We start from the raw sequence: 16703 nt of genomic DNA, 5'->3' as shown, positions 1-16703 counted from the left end.
AACGCCAATAGGCAATTCGGCGTTAGGCAAAACACCGTTAGGCATATTGCAGTTAGGCAAATCGCCGTTAGGTTAGGTAAAATGCCGTTAGGCAAATCACCATTAAGCAAAACACCGTTAGGCAATTCGACATTAGACAAAACGCAGTTAGGCAAACCGAGGTTTTGTCATCATAGTAATATTTTAGGCAAAATGCCGGTTGCCAAATTGGAGTTAGGCAAAACGTAGTTAGGCAAATCGCCTTTCCGCAAATAGCCATTAGGCAAAACGCATTTAGGCTAAATGACTTCAGGCATATCGCCATAATGAATTCATGTTTAGGCAAACCACCTTTAGGCAAATCGCTTGTTACTCCCTGCCGCACGTAGAGACGAAATTACACGGTGAATTTGCAATGAAACCGAAAAAGCACGTCGAAACAACCACACGTACACTGAAATTCAAGTTGAATAAACCACAAAGCGCTGAACTGCCGTTAAAATCAGGAAACTCATCATCCGTTGATGTTCGCAAGGCTTTCCACGGCCCGTTGTCTGAAGTAGCCTTGGCTTCCGGGTTGTAGCCACGCCTATTGGCGATAAATTCGCAGACGTTTCGGTCGACATTGCAGTTGCCGTCGTCAGGCAGCGGTTACGTGCCGATGATGGCGACTGCAATGTCGACCGAAACGTCGGTGAGTTATATCGCCGAGGACGCGGCTACAACCCAGAAGCCAAGCTACTTTAAAACTCATCACCATTTTGAATCAAATCCTTAACTCTTATGACCAATACATAATCTTTTTTGATATTGAATTCAACGAAAGTAGTTTATTTAGCATGAAGTTTGCACCACAATCTATGCAAAAAATTTTTTGTAAAATGTTTACCTATTTACGAAGCGATTTTAAGCAATACATCGTTAATCCTTATCCAATTAAGTACCTTAAATACATTGTGCATTTAACATAGATCAATATGGTCTTTTACAGTCATGTAAACAAATATTTTCAAAGATATTACAGATTTAAAATGCAGGGACTTAGCAGTTGGGGGCCGGTATGTAAAAGACATTCAGTAGCGTATTTAGTATCGGCATTGCACCCGTGCGAAGCCGGAGCGGGTCGCCAGTTAATAAATAAACAAGGAACTGAACTAATACATTTTTCGTTTTTTTTTTTTAAGGTGGTGCCTCTACACTAGACAATCACCAGACTTTGTACAAGAACAAAAAAAAAATAGTTTTTTAAGGCCGAAATTTTAGCGATCTTTCTCCTAGCAGCGGTAATTACACTTGTAGCTGTTGATTGGTGGGAGAAGCTGCATCTGGGCGGGTAATAAATGGAATGAGATGTGTGATGCGGTGGGGAGTTGCGGTCGCACCCACCTGGCGGTTGAGTGTGATGGCGTTGGGCTGACACTTGGAGCACACGCCCCTGGGCCAGGGCGGGTGGTCCTTGCATCCCGGCTTGATGCGGCAGCTCACGTCCTCCAGGTTTATGAACTTGCCCCTGCAGGCAAGGTCGGCCGCTTCACACCTCAGCCAGCGTGTCCACAGTTGCCACTTCCCCACTAGATACTAGTGGTCTAGTACATCTACGCTCACATCCGGTACTTTTTCTACTTGCATAAGTTGGTAGGAGATGTTTGTGCATGGTGCAGACCCTGCCAGGGTGTCCACAGTTAGCACTTTCCCACTAGATCTAGTACTTTCATAAGTTTTTTTAGTGGTCTAGTACATCTACGCTCAGATCTAGTACTTTTTTTTTCTTTAATATAATAACATTACAGTAACTCCAATATGTTTTATTATCAAGCGTAATTATTTTTAAAAACTATGGAATGTATGTGTGTGTGGTGTGATATTTAAGTTCGAGCATTGAAATGTCATAATAACTTCCTGAATTGTTAAAACCGTAACAAATTATAATTTAGTACTTTTTTTTTTTCGAATCAAGTACCTTTTTTCTCGCCTAAGTTGGTACGAAATATTTTTTTTTTCCCTTGTGGACACCCTGACCTCAGCCCCGTCATCTCCTCGCGCGCGAGTCTTCCCGACGTGCCACATCGAAGCCCTCGGTGCACGGCATTCGGTGCGAGTCATTTCGTGAACGGAACGGAGGTCGCGCGGAACGGGAAGTGTGTGAACACGGCGCTGCCATCTGTGGCGGACGGCGCGTATCGAAGTTCACAAAGCCACAGGGAAACTTTATAATGTTTACAGGCTTTCACGGCCATTGTCTGAAGTAGCTTGGCTCCTGGGTTGTAGCCGTGTCCTTGGCGAATAATTCACCAAATGTTTTGGTCGACACTGCAGTCGCCATCATCAGGGTAACTGCTCATCAGTAGGTAACTGCTCCCTGATGATGGCGACTGCAATGTTGACCGAAACGTCGGCGAATTATTCGCCAAAGACACGGCTACAACCCAAAAGCCAAGGCTATTTCAAAGGGAAAACTTTACAGTATTAACAGTTTAATGAATTTTAACACGATGGGCAGAATTTTAATTAAGAACCCCTTTTATAAAATCACGTTCAAAGCCGGGTATTAGTATTTTTTTTCCCCATGTCTTTTTCGCTTTTATCGGAGCCGTTTCATTGTGCAGTTTAAAATGTCTCTGCCAATGGAATGATTCAATAGTCGAAGAAGTTGCTCAGACAACTATGTGTGATTCGCATCCGGAACTCAAGTTGAAAAACCTAATTTAAGTATATTTATCACGCTGAACATTATTTTATGGAATTCTACGTTAAATTTGCTCGCTACCGAGGTTAGATGTCACACGTCTCTGGGGAGAACTGAAATACTCGCTCACATTTGTTTTTGTACGTTCCACAAGTCAAGCATCGTCATTTGTGTTTCTGCGGCAAATGTTTCCACCAAGCACATGCTACCGTGATACCTCTTTAATAAAAACTCTGGTTACACATTTTAAAAAAAACCTCTCATTTATACAAAGTGTCTTCACAACAAAAATTAAAATAAAGAAGAATTGCAGATAGCGCTAAGCAAATTTGTTCAATACAAAAATACGTTTATTATGTAACACAAAAAAGTTTTTTTGTTCCAAGGGTAAAATAAACAATTACACACAGTACAGGATGGCCAATGGAAATATCCTATAATAACGTAAAGAAACACTTTCAAGTTTCAACTAAAATAATACTAATGCCATAGCTTTTAGTTTCAGAGTAGGTTTGGGTTGAGAGGGGGAAGGGGGAAATTAGAAATTACACATTCTTCCAAAAATTATGCAGTTGTGCGTTTTTTTTTTAAAGTAGTTTCTGAAACGTTGCTTTATTCTTTGTCAAAAACCTGGTGATACGACTCCTCGACCGAGATGGGCCTTCATCGCAATAGTTGTGGCTAGAACGTTAACTGCATTTCTCTCATGGGTGGGTGTCCTTGACCGCTACAACCCGGTCCACATAGTCATGGTTAGGACGATAACTATATTTCTCTCACGGGTGGTTGTCACCCTGGCCGCTACGGGGCTGTGCGGTAAGCGACCATGTGCGCGCTCACCATTGGTTAACTATTTTAATTAATTACTAATTACTTGTGGGTCGGATCAAAAATCGGCAAGGACTTCCTGTCTCAGAAATTTAATCTCTGTCTGATCAAAAAAAAAAAGTGCGGTCTTTCACGGACACCCTATACATTAAGTTATTATTGTATTTGTAACTGTTTATACGTTAACACACTGTTAATGTCGAGGCTGGTTACTTCTCACGCCCTCGTTTACATGTAAAATACTATAAACATAATGCTATTGCAGGATGCTCTACACACTTATAGTATCTACGTAAACACATACTTTGTAAATTTTTCCTTATCAACTGTGGTGTATATCTCCAATGTTATGTTGTTTTTTTTATTTTAATACTTTTAAATAAAAGGATCTGTTGATAATCTTTTTCTCTCTCTCTCTCTCTCTCTCTGGAATTTCAAGAATTTAGGTTAGGGGTTGTCCATTAATCACGTGATGTTTTTTTAGCAAATTTTTAACCCCCCCTCCCTCCTAGTGATTTGTGGTGAGGTTTCAGACTAACCCCCTTCCCCCCCCCCCCCCCCAAAAAAAATAATTCATGTGTATATTTTTGGTACGAAATATTTTTAAAAATTTCATAATATTATCTTTAAATATAGGTATAATCTAATTTAATTCTGGAAACTTAAGCACAGTGATAAAAATGTCCAGACACACATTTAGGTTGCAGGTTTTTTTTCTCACTGGCATAAAAATAATAAAGGAAAGGCTTATATGTGATTTACGCATGTATTCGGCGCCAAAATCACAGTCTTACTGGCGACTGGCAAGCCGAGCCGGGTGGTTCACGTTGCGGCGGGCGGGGGATATTGTCGCCTGGCTACGGCGAGTCAAGGTCACGCTTCGCTTTTCGGTTTAGTAGAAATAGCGCGAAAAAATAAATACACGTGATATCTCTCTACACCCCCCCCCCCTCCCCCCTTGTGATATTTCGTGATTTTTCCTGACAAACACCCCTCCCCCCACCCTTTCGAGCCTCACGTGATTAATGGACCATCCCTTAACAGTGACTCTTTATTTTGTATCCTAACTCAAGGGGACTCTTTGGTACATCGACACCTGTTCGTATTTATCTCCGTTGCAGGCTCTGGAGAACTCTTTGAAGGTGATACGTCGTCCCACGCTTCAAAATGAAGTCGCATGTTTTTTTTATAATATATATATACCGGAAACCCGGCGCACGCACCTGTCCACGCCGGCGGTGAGCTTGCGCAGGTACGAGTGGAACGACATGTGGCGCACCTCCTGCTCCTTCAGGTAGTCCTCGTCGAAGGGCTCCAGCGGCGAGCAGTGCACGCAGCAGGCGTTCTCCCCGTGCCGGCAGCTGCGACACAGCACCGCACGCCCTCGCTCTCTCCCCTCGGCACTGCACGGAGTCCCGCCCGTCCCGCCGGGACTCCACAACCGCCAGTGGCGCATCCAAGAAGGAGGGAGCACCAGGGGCACCAGGGGCAAGTGCCCCCCCCCCCCCCCCCCCCCCCGAAAAACCATTTGTTTGCTACATTAACATTGCCGACAAAAAATGATTGTTTCCGAAACCAATAAATTATTTTAATATACCTAATTAACGAATTTCTTGCAGAATCATCAAATCTGGTGGTTGGGTTTTTGTGTGTAGTGTGAGCAGATTGAATACAAATTTTAGTAATTTTGAAGACATTTTTTTTCTTCTCTGGCTTCTCTGAAATCCTAGATTGAAATCCTACTAACCTCATTTTGATTGTCTCGAACATTGGGACCAACGATTTTGCTGGATTAAGTCAGTTAATCAGGTTGAAGATGTAAAATGCAGTGCGTGGTAAAACAACTGATATTTTATAATGCATGGAATTGTACATCTTTTATGGTTTAATGTTTGCATAGTTTAAAGATGATAGATTATTTAAATTATTTAAATACATACTATATGCATAACCCCACAAATACAATAAAATACTACTAAATACAAAATTTTAATGAAATCACTTAATCACTCATTTAAGAAATTATATTTATGCTGTATAGACTGTTTTTAGGCGAATGAAAAAAAATCTTTAGCATTAGAATAAATTTTTTTCCAGAGACAACATTAATAAAACTTAAGCAATTTTGATGTCAGAAGGTTTTTTTTTTTATGTTATTTTTCTACTAATGCTAAAGCATTATTATTTTATCTCCTAAAAAAAAATTTGGACCAAAAGTTTTTTTTAAACGAGTGATTTAATATTAAATAACTTATAAAATATACGACAGGAATCAAGTACATATATTAAAAGGTACATAAAATCTTATCACTCAATTTTTTTAAAAGACTATGTTACAATAATGCAAAATACTCAGGAAAATAAAGATGTAAAGGAACTTTACATTAACCCAGAGAAAATGGTGTAAAATGCACAAAAAAACTTAAATATTTTTAAACATCCAAACATAAAATTGAAACACTGATCAAATTCCGGTACAAATGAAATAAAAAACAAACAAAATAAATAAATAAATAAATACACACCATTGTAATTAATTCAAAGAAAAAAAAAATTAATCAACAACTAAATTATTTCATCAGACAGTCAATGAATAAATCTGTGGATCAATGAAAGTTCAATCAATCAATCAATAACAAATTACGTGACTCATTAATTACTCACTCAACCAACAGATATTTTCATGTAAAATTTATCCAATGAATAAATTAATTTAAACAGTGCATCAATGAGTATACCCGTGAATCAAAACCCACATTCATTGACCAATAAATAAATCACTGAATCAATGACTGAACTATTGAAAGGATACAGACATGTAGAGGATAAATAATAGTAAAAAAAAAAAGACTAGGATTTAACCGGAAGAGAGGAAAGTAAATAAACAAAAAGAATAAGGGCATGATTGGGAATAAGAGGAAAAAGAAGGAGAAAAATGTGAGAGGCTGAAGAAGCAAAGGAAAAAGAGGAAAAATAAATAACTTACGAGGCTAAGAAACAAGTAGGAACAAGAGATGAAAGAGAGTAGGAATAAGAGGAAACATAAGGAGAGAAAGAAGAGGCACGGGAGTACGGAGGAAGAAGCGAAGAGGAAAGAAAAGCGGGAGTAAGAGCAGGTGAAGAACGTGAAAGAGGAGATGGAATAAAGAGAGAAGGAATAAGAGGAAGAAGGAGGAGAAAGGTGTAAGAGGCTGAAGAGAAGGGAAAACAGGAGAAATAACAACAACATACGAGGCTAAGAAACAAGGACAAGAGACGGAAGAGAGTAGGAATAAGAGGAAAAATAAGCTGAGAAAGAAGAGGTATGGAAATATGGAGGAAGAAGTGAAGAAGGAGGAGAAAGCGAAGGACAGAATGGTGAAAGAGGAGATGGAATAAAAAGATTAGGAATAAGAGAAAGGAGAGGCACGGGAGTACAGAGGAAGAAGTGAAAAGGAAAATGAGTAAGAGGAAAGAAAAGTGGGAGTAAGAGCATGAGGACAAAGCAAAACCCGAGCAGTGAAAGAGGAGATGGAATAAAAAGAGATGGAATGAGAGAGAGGAGAGGTGAGGAGTACGGAGGAAGAAGTGAAAGAGGAGGTGAAAGCGAAGGACCGAGCAGTGAACGAGGAGGTGGAAGAAGAGAGAGGAGAGGCACGGGAGTACGGAGGAAGCACTCACAACTTGTCGTCCCTCCGGCGCTGGATCTTGCCGTCCATCTTCCACAGCAGCAGGTCCACCTCGTCCTCGGGCACGGCCGTCGAGGGCCGGGACCTCACCGGCTCGGGCCCCGTCGCGTCCAGCGAGCTGGGGCCGGCCCGGGGCTCCGCCCACAGCGCCGCCCCGTCCAGTGGCACCATGTACAGCAGGTCGCCGTGCCGCACCCCGCCGCTGCGCAGCGTGCGGCTGCGCGACGACACCAGCTCCCCGCGCTGGCTGCGCTCCCGGTACAGCGCGAAGGCGTAGCTGTTCAGGCCGAACGTCTCGTGCACCTGTCGCAACCGTCGCCCTTGCACCTGCCTCCACACTCTCCAATACACTGCCTTCCACTGCCATCCAAACTCCTATACACTGCCTTCCAAACTCCCATACACTGCCTTCCAAACTCCCATACACTGCCTTCCAAACTCCCATACACTGCCTTCCAAACTCCCATAAACTGCCTTCCAAACTCCTATACACTGCCTTCCAAACTCCTATACACCGCCTTCCAAACTCCTATACACTGCCTTCCAAACTCCCATACACTGCCTTCCAAACTCCCATACACTGCCTTCCAAACTCCTATACACCGCCTTCCAAACTCCTATACACTGCCTTCCAAACTCCTATACACTGCCTTCCAAACTCCTATACACTGCCTTCCAAACTCCTATACACTGCCTTCCAAACTCCTATACACTGCCTTCCAAACTCCCATACACTGCCTTCCAAACTCCCATACACTGCCTTCCAAACTCCCATACACTGCCTTCCAAACTCCTATACACTGCCTTCCAAACTCCTATACACTGCCTTCCAAACTCCTATACACTGCCTTCCAAAATCTTTAGGGGTGCACCAATTCCCGCTATCCAGTACATGACAGGTATCGAGGGGAAAAAAAAGATGTAAATGCTCATGGAAAGAACTTTTAGCTGTGTTGCCGATCCTTTATTCAAATCAAACACCCAGGGGAGTAACTTGAAAAAATTTACCAACTCAAAATTCTATACCGAAAAAAATTGACGCTTGGCCACTTTTACGAACGAAGAGTACAGGCGTGATAGTGTGTGGGGGGGGGGGGGGGGGGGGGGGGGTGTTCCCTGGAGCAAGAAGGGGAGAGAGGTTGAGTGTGTGCACAAGTTAACTACTGTAGCTACGTTCAGCTTCCGTGTCACGCACGCACCCTCTGGCCGGAACAAAGATGGCTGACGAGCTCAAAAACCTGACCGCCGCGGGTTGCCGTCAGCAGACACATGGACAATACGAACGAACGAACGGTGGTGTGAACTGATGATAAGGTAATCAAGCAAGCATTTAAATTAGCTACAGTAACAGCGTGTCCACAAAAATCTGTAATATGATATTTGTCTCACTGAAACCTGGCTGAATGAACACAGTATAAGCTCTTATTATTCCACCGACCAATATTCAATTTTCAGAAATGACAGGAATCCTAAACTCACAAAGAGAAAATAAGATGTGGCAGTGTTTTGATTGCTATTAATAAATTCAAACTCCCATCTGTTCAACCCATTATTAGCTATGATTTTCCGGTAATTGAAACTATCTGGCTACAAATTAAAATTTCCTTGCTATCAATCCCTGATACTTGGTATATTGTCGAACTGATAAAATTTTGCCGTCTCACATTAAAACCATGGCTAATTTTCTACTTAATTTTACTACTAGTCTTGGACAAACCCAATTTAACTTCAAAAAAACCTTCTTGAGATTTGTTTCTCAAATTTTTCTCAGTGAGGACATCGCAAACTACGTCCTTATCACATAAGATCAACATCATCCTGCTTTGATCATCAATATAGAGACTGACTGTATCTAATACTACATTTCCTAACTGCAAGATCTGGCTCTGTCAGGGTCCAGGGGGCACACACCGCTACAGAGCGGTCGATGCCTGCACAGCTCGACACAAACGACGCTCTGTGGGCGGGGACCGGCAGTTCTGGCACCGGTCTCAATGAGACGCTTCTCACCTCTGAATGCACTCTCTACCCTTCTGTTTGCCCCGTCCGAAGATAGCTCGGCTAAGTTTGCGATCAAAGCGGCCTCTCACGGGCCACGCGCAAGGGGACAACGATCGGCCAGGGCCGGTCCTTGACACCAGGGCGGCCTCCTGGCACTCCGCCGTCATCCGCAGGACGTGAGGCGCGGGCCCGAGGAAACACGCCCTTCTGGAGCGCCTCACAGGCTGTCTGCTGTCTGGTAATCGAGTGAGGGGCGAGTGGTCGGAATCACTCCCATCCCACCCGGGCAGTTCTGGTTCGAATCCCGGCGGGGTCAAACCACGGTCTCTCGCCAGGGGCATGCGTGACTGGCATTTCCGTGAGCCGGTCGGTTCTTTCGAGGCGCTCCTGTTATCCCACAGCATTTGCGCCAACTACCTCTTAGGTTTTCGTAATCATAGTTCAGTTGATTTTATCCTTAAGTTAAAGCCAGAGATGCCAACACCATTCGACCAAACAAGAACCTTCAGGAAGACCAGCAAACCTAAAAACAGAATCCTCTTATTTCGCCAGGATTTGTACAATGCTCCCTAGCCCACATCAGAGTCAGCAAGAGCCTGGAAGGTATGAACTAAGTGATGTTCCCCGCACAGCATTCCAAGAAAACCATCACCGATGGAGTCAAGCCCCACATGCCTTCGAATATGACTGCTCTGCTCAAAAACACTTGGCACAAGAGCATTGCGACCAGCAAAGACCGAAACCAAATAAACATGAGTTATTATTTCAGCACACATCCAACAACTTCACTAACCTCACATAACCTTTTCCCTGATTATTTTCAAAAATTTAATATGTCCAGTCTATACCCACACATTTCGAACTTAAAATTTCGCTGACTATACCTGGACTATTTTCCAGAAATTCAAAATTACCCGAACGGTAGGTGTTACTTATTGCGTATCCAGTTGTATTTTAAAACAAAAAGTTAAAACAAAGAAAGGAATTGTTTGTGTTTGTGATTACCAATAGATATTTGATTATGAAAATATGTGTAAAATTTTGAGGAATGCTGTTCGTGGGAGCTATTTCTCTGTGTAACGTCTCCAATTGTATTTTATACGTAAAATAATATAATAATAAAATAAAGTAAGCAGTTAATTAGGTTTGTAATTTAAAAATGGACAAAAAACTAAATATTTCTTATTTGGAGGATGTGTTTAAAGTAGCTATGCAATAAAGAAGTACCATCTAAAATTCCCCCTCTTTACAAGATAATAGAAACTTCCTGATCTCCCAGAATTTTAAATTCCTTGATAATCCCAAGGTTCTGGTATTCTTTGATATTATACTCCTTGTTGTAATTGGACTCAATCTGCAGTGGTGGCGGGACTACCTGGTGCTTCTAGCGCGGTGTCTCCTCTGGACTGGCGCGCAGTCTTCTTGTCGTGCGTATGAGCGGTGACCGTAACATTACATGGCGGAGAAATGAAGATAAATGTGTAATGCCAGTCCCTTAAGTGCTTTCAACACTCTCTACAAGGAGTTTCACGCCTGAAAATTATTATTCTGAAAAAATACTTTTTAAAATATTAATATAGAGTTTAAAAAGGAAATATGGGTAATTATTGGATGTTGCAGTTTTTTTTTAGATCAGAAAGAAAAAAAATCGTAAAACATGGGTCTCACATACTAAATTTATTCTGAAGAAGAGATGGTTTTGTAATTCTTACTACTTTGTGAAAAAAATTAAAATTTTATACTTTACAGTACATTACCGGGATCTTTTTTTTTTTTTTTTTTTTCGATGTTTACCTGCGAAAAGTAGGAATATGTTTTCCATCTACTAGAGACAATCCTGAATTAACCCTGAAAGGAAAGTTTCTCAATTCCTACTGGTTTGTGAAAAAATAACAGTTTACAAATTACATTACAAAACCTATGTATTGTGTATTCGCGCAATCACCCACACTCATTGTTTACCTGTGTTTTTTTTTTTTTAATTTAGTCAATGTAGGTGTTGTTGCAATAATGAAATACATTTAAGTAACAAATGTAAGGAATTTTTAAAGCTTATATTTAATGTTTGGGTAAATATGTAGTTGGGCGGTATTTGCGAAAAAATATGTTAAAAATCTGAAAATACCTTTATTTTATGCTCTTCAACGTCCTCTTTTCATTAAAAGTGGCGGAGGTAAGAAATTCCAAATACTTTAGGAGATATCGAATTTTTAAATTTCATCATATGTAGTTGAGCGGTATTTGCGAAAAAAAATGTTAAAAATCCGAAAATACCTTTATCATATGCTCTTCAACTTCCTCTTTTCATTAAAAGCGGCGGAGATAAGAAATTCCAAATACTTTAGGAGATATCGAATTTTTTAATTTTGCAATACAAGACCTGTGGAACCATTCGAGCGACGCCATTTTTGTTATTTTGCCGTGTGTTCGTGAATACATGAATCGTCAATGCGTAATTAATAAAATGGTTGATTAGGTCAGGTCAGTTACATTATTAATACTTTCAAACTAAGCGGACATTAAAAATGTGAATTAATTTTAATTATTCTTTAGTTTTAAATTATTTATAATGTAACTGACCTTACCTAACAAACCAGTAACAACTCACGTAAATTTTTTTTGTTACTTATTACTTGCGCAACAATATCAAAATAACAAATAAGACTTTAAAATTAGAAACGTTAAAAACTCACCTAAATTGGAGGCGGTAATTAAACACCGTTTTAAACAATAAATGAACTAAATAATCACGTATTGGTTCGTTTGAATTCTGGACTATCACGAACAATCACGCGACATCATTATCCAATAAAAAAAGTAGATACTCGTACCTCGTACGTAAACAAGAAACAATGTTAACCGCCACATCACGGCACTGGTATTGTGATGAAATTTAAAAATTCAATATCTCCTAAAGTATTTGGAATTTCTTACCTCCGCCACTTTTAATGAAAAGAGGACGTTGAAGAGCATAAAATAAAGGTATTTTCGGATTTTTAACATTTTTTTTCGCAAATACCGCCCAACTACATATTTACCAATGTTTGTTGTTCTACTAGTAATTGTATTACAAAATGTTTTGAAACATTGCATTTATAGTACATACTATTTTGAGTCACATTGTCATGAACGAGTTTATTGGGAGCCAAAAATTTTAATCGAATTTTTAACGTAGTTCATTTTCTATGAAGAATACGTGCTGTGCACTGAAGTAGCTGACACACTGCATTTTGCAGTCTTTCCAAGGAACCAATTCTTTGTTTACAGCCGTCGTGTATTCTGTGTTTGATATGGCTGGTGTTTCATGTATCCATGTAGGTTTGATTCTGATGGCATGATTCTGTGGTACACGATGCTTGCCGTTTTAGTTCAGTTTGTCGCAAGATCCTGCAAATAAAAAAAAATTGTGAAATAAAAAAGAATTATGATTGTAGGTTAAAAAAAAACCTTTTTATTCAACTTACAATCATAATTCATTATACAATATTATTATTATTTTTTTTAGTTACAGATCTTCCGATGTACTGAATTAACAGCATGCATCATGTACCTCAGGATCAAGCTAACAGGATCCATGCCATCAGGATCAAGCCTTCAGGATCCAGGAATAAACTTCAATATACGAAATGGAAGAATAAGCATATTTTTAGCTCTCCATAGTTGGCTACAGTTGTGCTAAACAAAGAGATACACGACCGCGGCGGCAGTGTGAAAACACAGGTATTTTAATGTAAGCTTTAAACTGTTAACTTCTGATTCACCTTCAACGTTGTCCTAAAATCTTTTTTCAAACAGACCGGATATCAAAGATCAGTTTTTTCATTTCACAAGATTTTTTTTTTTCCTGAAGCTCTGCACATTGTATGTGTGCCCCAGTAGGTGTGTGTGTGTGTGTGTGTGGGGGGGGGGGGGGGCGCTTAAAACATGCGGCAGGTACCTTGGGGATGTGGTGCTACAAATAAATACTCACTTTTTCAAAAAGTTGGAAAATCGAATCTGAAGGCTCCACATCCACTCTTTTTGTGCCTTCTGGTGACTGCACCCGCACAGTCTGAAATTCAAATAAACAACATTCTATTTCTAACAGCCACTTTCAGTTTGAACCACTTAAAAAAAAAAAAAAAAATTAATATTGTATTCACACAAAAAAATAAAGGTTAAATAAATTCAAAATCAAAAACATTGACCAAACATTCAAATGTTTTTAGAAAGGTATGAAATATTTCATAACAGACATAACCACAATAATAAAAACCGGAATGATTTTCTTAAACATGCAGTTGTAAAGGCAATCGGGTTTCAAGGGCACTACAAAAAATTTGCTACAACAGTAACATTGCTACGTTCACAACTTAGGAAATATAACAGTCTAATTGAAAAACTACAAAACACCGTAGTGACACAGCAACAATTGATTTGAACTTAAGAGAAAGGTGAGTGGTTTTGTTCACATCACACGTTAAATTGCGGAATAAGTGATAAAAAACGTCGCGTTCTTACTATTAATTTAGGCTTTGACATTGTTTTTAATTCACGTCCAAGCTGCCACACACTGGAATCAGCTGATAACCAGCAAACGCAGCCACCGAACCAACACTTCTAACGTTTTCGCAGTTCAACTCTTGCAGAGGAAATGCGGAACTGGCCGAGTTGTTGTCAACAACCTCAGAAAACTTCCGTTGACAAAAGAAGTTACAATTTTTCAGCTGAGCTTATAATTATATTTTGTCATGGTGAGTAAAATAACTTTATTCCGAGCATGCAAATTTAGAAAAGATAAGGAAAAAATATTGCGCGCATGCCTTTCAATGAGTATGCGTCGTCATGATATTGGATACAAAATACGCCAATTTCATTAAATAATAGTTAACCTCAAAAACTCCCACAGGAAAAGTAAATCGACCTACGAATTTCAATGATGTTTCTTTGATAGTATGCTGTAACATTTACCTTTGGAATTTGGAATCAAATGTGATTAATTCAAGGAACTTACCGCCTTTTAAATTTACATTCGCTTATGTAGAATGAAAGATATAGATTCCGTAGCCTATAGGCTACATGTATTATGAATTAAAATTTATTCAAGGACTATTTTATTGTTTGTGTAAAATATGTCTAGATACATTTGAGTTAAGTTATTGGGGCCGCAAAATAAATTAAGTTAAATAGTTTCCTAGTACGGTGTAGGGAGTTGTCAGTAGTCGTTTGGGAGTGACAATAATTGCGGGGGCTGTCACCCCCCCCCCCTCCCACCGAAAATAAAACCCCATAACTAAAAAAAAGTGAGATAAAACAAAATAATCTCTAAGCCGCATCTAAACACCTGACTTTGAAAGTCTGTTAAAATCTTTGCTATTTTCAAAGTTTTAGACTCCGCATTTGTTTGGAGATATTCCATACCATCCTAAATCCTGCGGTGATACGCCCCCATCATCCCGATTCTCAATGCTGGGTGCGTCACTGATATTCCGCTGAGTGAAAAAGTGGGTGGGTGGGTGACATTGTTTTCCAACAATGTATCCATGGACAAGTAATAGCAGCTATGTTTCAATTATGAGTTCCCTGGCAGCAAAACTGACTGATATCGCAGGGAAAATCTAAATTCTCGTAGAAAAAAAACAAAAGCTCATATTTGATCGTGATATAGTGTACCTATAAGAAACCAACATTGAGGCGAAATTATGCTATGTACGGTATATCATCTCTTGGAAAAGGTGGGTTGTGTTTGTTTAAGTGGGGGCTGGTACTAGACAGGACCTACGAAGCTCCTATCTGATACGCTAATACCAACCTCGAAATAATGCACCAAGTGGTATGTTTTAAAGGTATGCTTTATAGGTAATTCATAGAAAATAATTGTTTTCGATTAAATAAAAAAATTAATTTTTTTATCTTTAAATATTTAATTTTTATATACAATTATTTAATTTTAATTCATATACGTTCAGTCTGGAATAGACCATAAGTCGTACAAAGGTTGTGAACTTGTTTTGTCTGATGAACTTGCAGCCTAAGTTTGTATTGTACCGCAACATTTAATGTTTTCGCCCAGATTAAGAAATTATTTATGATTAATTAATTTGTATACTCTATGTCTAATATTTAATTTATTTGAAAACTGTAATTATTTCAAATGTTTATGTGAAAATTGTTCTATGGACTGAATTGAACGTTTAACAATGAACAATTACGGAGACCCCTCTAAGGAGGTAATGACTTTGAAACGGTAAACGGTTAAGTTGACGCCGTTATTATTTAATGTAAATTGTCATTTCAATATTTGTTTATTTAAATTTTATGAGAGATGTTGTGTTCCGCGCTATTGTTGCGCGCGGATTTCCTTAATTTGACAGTAATGAATGTAAAGGTTTTTAGTTTTCGGCCAATCACGGGCCACTATTTGAAATAAGTCACGCATTGTTAACTGACTTAATTTAAGAAGGTTGAAAAAAGAATGTAATGGCCGGCTTAAGCTAGAATTGCTACGTAACGTCGATGTGAAAATATCCAGCGAAATAGCTAGAAAGTAATAGCCATCCTGAAATATGGATGACAATTATGCATTGTTAGGGTGTAAACGTGCATAAGTAAGGCTTTATCTAGAAAGATAAAGAACTTAGGAGTGATATATACGTGAGTAAAGGAATTGTAAGAGTCTGTCACTCCAATTCAGTGTTAATCACCACGTACCTCCCATACAAATCGTCACATCGCGGCTTTAAGTGAAAAATAAACATTGAGAAATTGAATTTAAGTAACATTGTCTACGAGAAACTATATTTTTTTGATATAATTTATTTTATTTTTACACACGATTAACATAACTCAGAGGTCTGATGAACGAGTGACTCTGAGCTCTACCGACATAATTAAACCTATCTAGCCGAGGTAATAACAATTGAGAACCCTAATTCACGAACTGAAACTGTGTAAAAAAATCTCGTCGAACCCAAAATAAAGACTTTTGCTTAGTGATGAAATGTGAGCATCGTCACTCCAGTCAGTTGATAATTTTATGTGTTCTGCGTTGCCAATAAGCAGTTAGGAAATTTGAATATAATAAATAAGGATTCATATTAAGGGTAAACTTGAGACATTTCTTTCAATAAATAAGTAAAAATTTTAATTGTGTTTGTTATATGTTATTTCTAGTTCACCTATTCAAGTGTGTATATGTCTATGTATTTCCAGCCAACCCCTAACTGTGGCATAATAGTATTCCCAACACATGTCAACTGAAGGTTATCTAAGCATAATAAATTTTACACAGAGAAAGTATTGAAAGGTATTCCTACCTATTTAACTATCTAACCCGAAGTGGGGCCATTTGTAGTGTACAGAAGTGTACGCACAGTATTGTTTATCGTCTTTATTGGTGGCGAAGTTAAGGCGGTACGCCTTCTCTTACACTTAACCACTTTTCTGCAATTACATCAAAGATTTGAATATTAAAAACTAAGCATGATATAGACTAAATATTAAGAGAACAAATTAAAATTTTAACTTAATGTTCAAATATTAACTATTACAAAAGATTCAAC

The 16703-nt window shown here is 39.0% G+C and overlaps 2 protein-coding genes across 4 annotated transcripts in view; one reads left to right on the top strand and one right to left on the bottom strand.

Annotated features, from left to right (window-relative positions):
* The window catches only part of LOC134541217 (nuclear protein localization protein 4 homolog), a 53750-nt gene extending 39944 nt beyond the window's left edge, over window positions 1-13806 (bottom strand). The window contains 5 exon segments of the mRNA XM_063384464.1: window positions 1366-1489; window positions 4717-4854; window positions 7154-7464; window positions 13133-13213; window positions 13663-13806. Coding sequence (XP_063240534.1) covers window positions 1366-1489; window positions 4717-4854; window positions 7154-7464; window positions 13133-13213; window positions 13663-13683 — 675 coding nt within the window. The 5' untranslated portion in view covers window positions 13684-13806.
* Window positions 13806-16703, top strand: part of LOC134541218 (uncharacterized) — a 43719-nt gene continuing 40821 nt past the window's right edge. For all 3 annotated transcript variants that reach the window (XM_063384468.1, XM_063384465.1, XM_063384467.1), the window contains exon 1: window positions 13806-13895. In XM_063384468.1, coding sequence (XP_063240538.1) covers window positions 13893-13895 — 3 coding nt within the window. In that variant the 5' untranslated portion in view covers window positions 13806-13892. The remainder of the gene's footprint in view (window positions 13896-16703) is intronic.

The sequence above is a fragment of the Bacillus rossius genome, chromosome 18 (assembly GCF_032445375.1).
Source record: "Bacillus rossius redtenbacheri isolate Brsri chromosome 18, Brsri_v3, whole genome shotgun sequence".
Lineage (NCBI taxonomy): Eukaryota > Metazoa > Arthropoda > Insecta > Phasmatodea > Bacillidae > Bacillus > Bacillus rossius.
The sequence above is the reverse complement of the archived record's forward strand: the minus strand, read 5'-3'. Positions and strand labels throughout refer to the sequence as shown.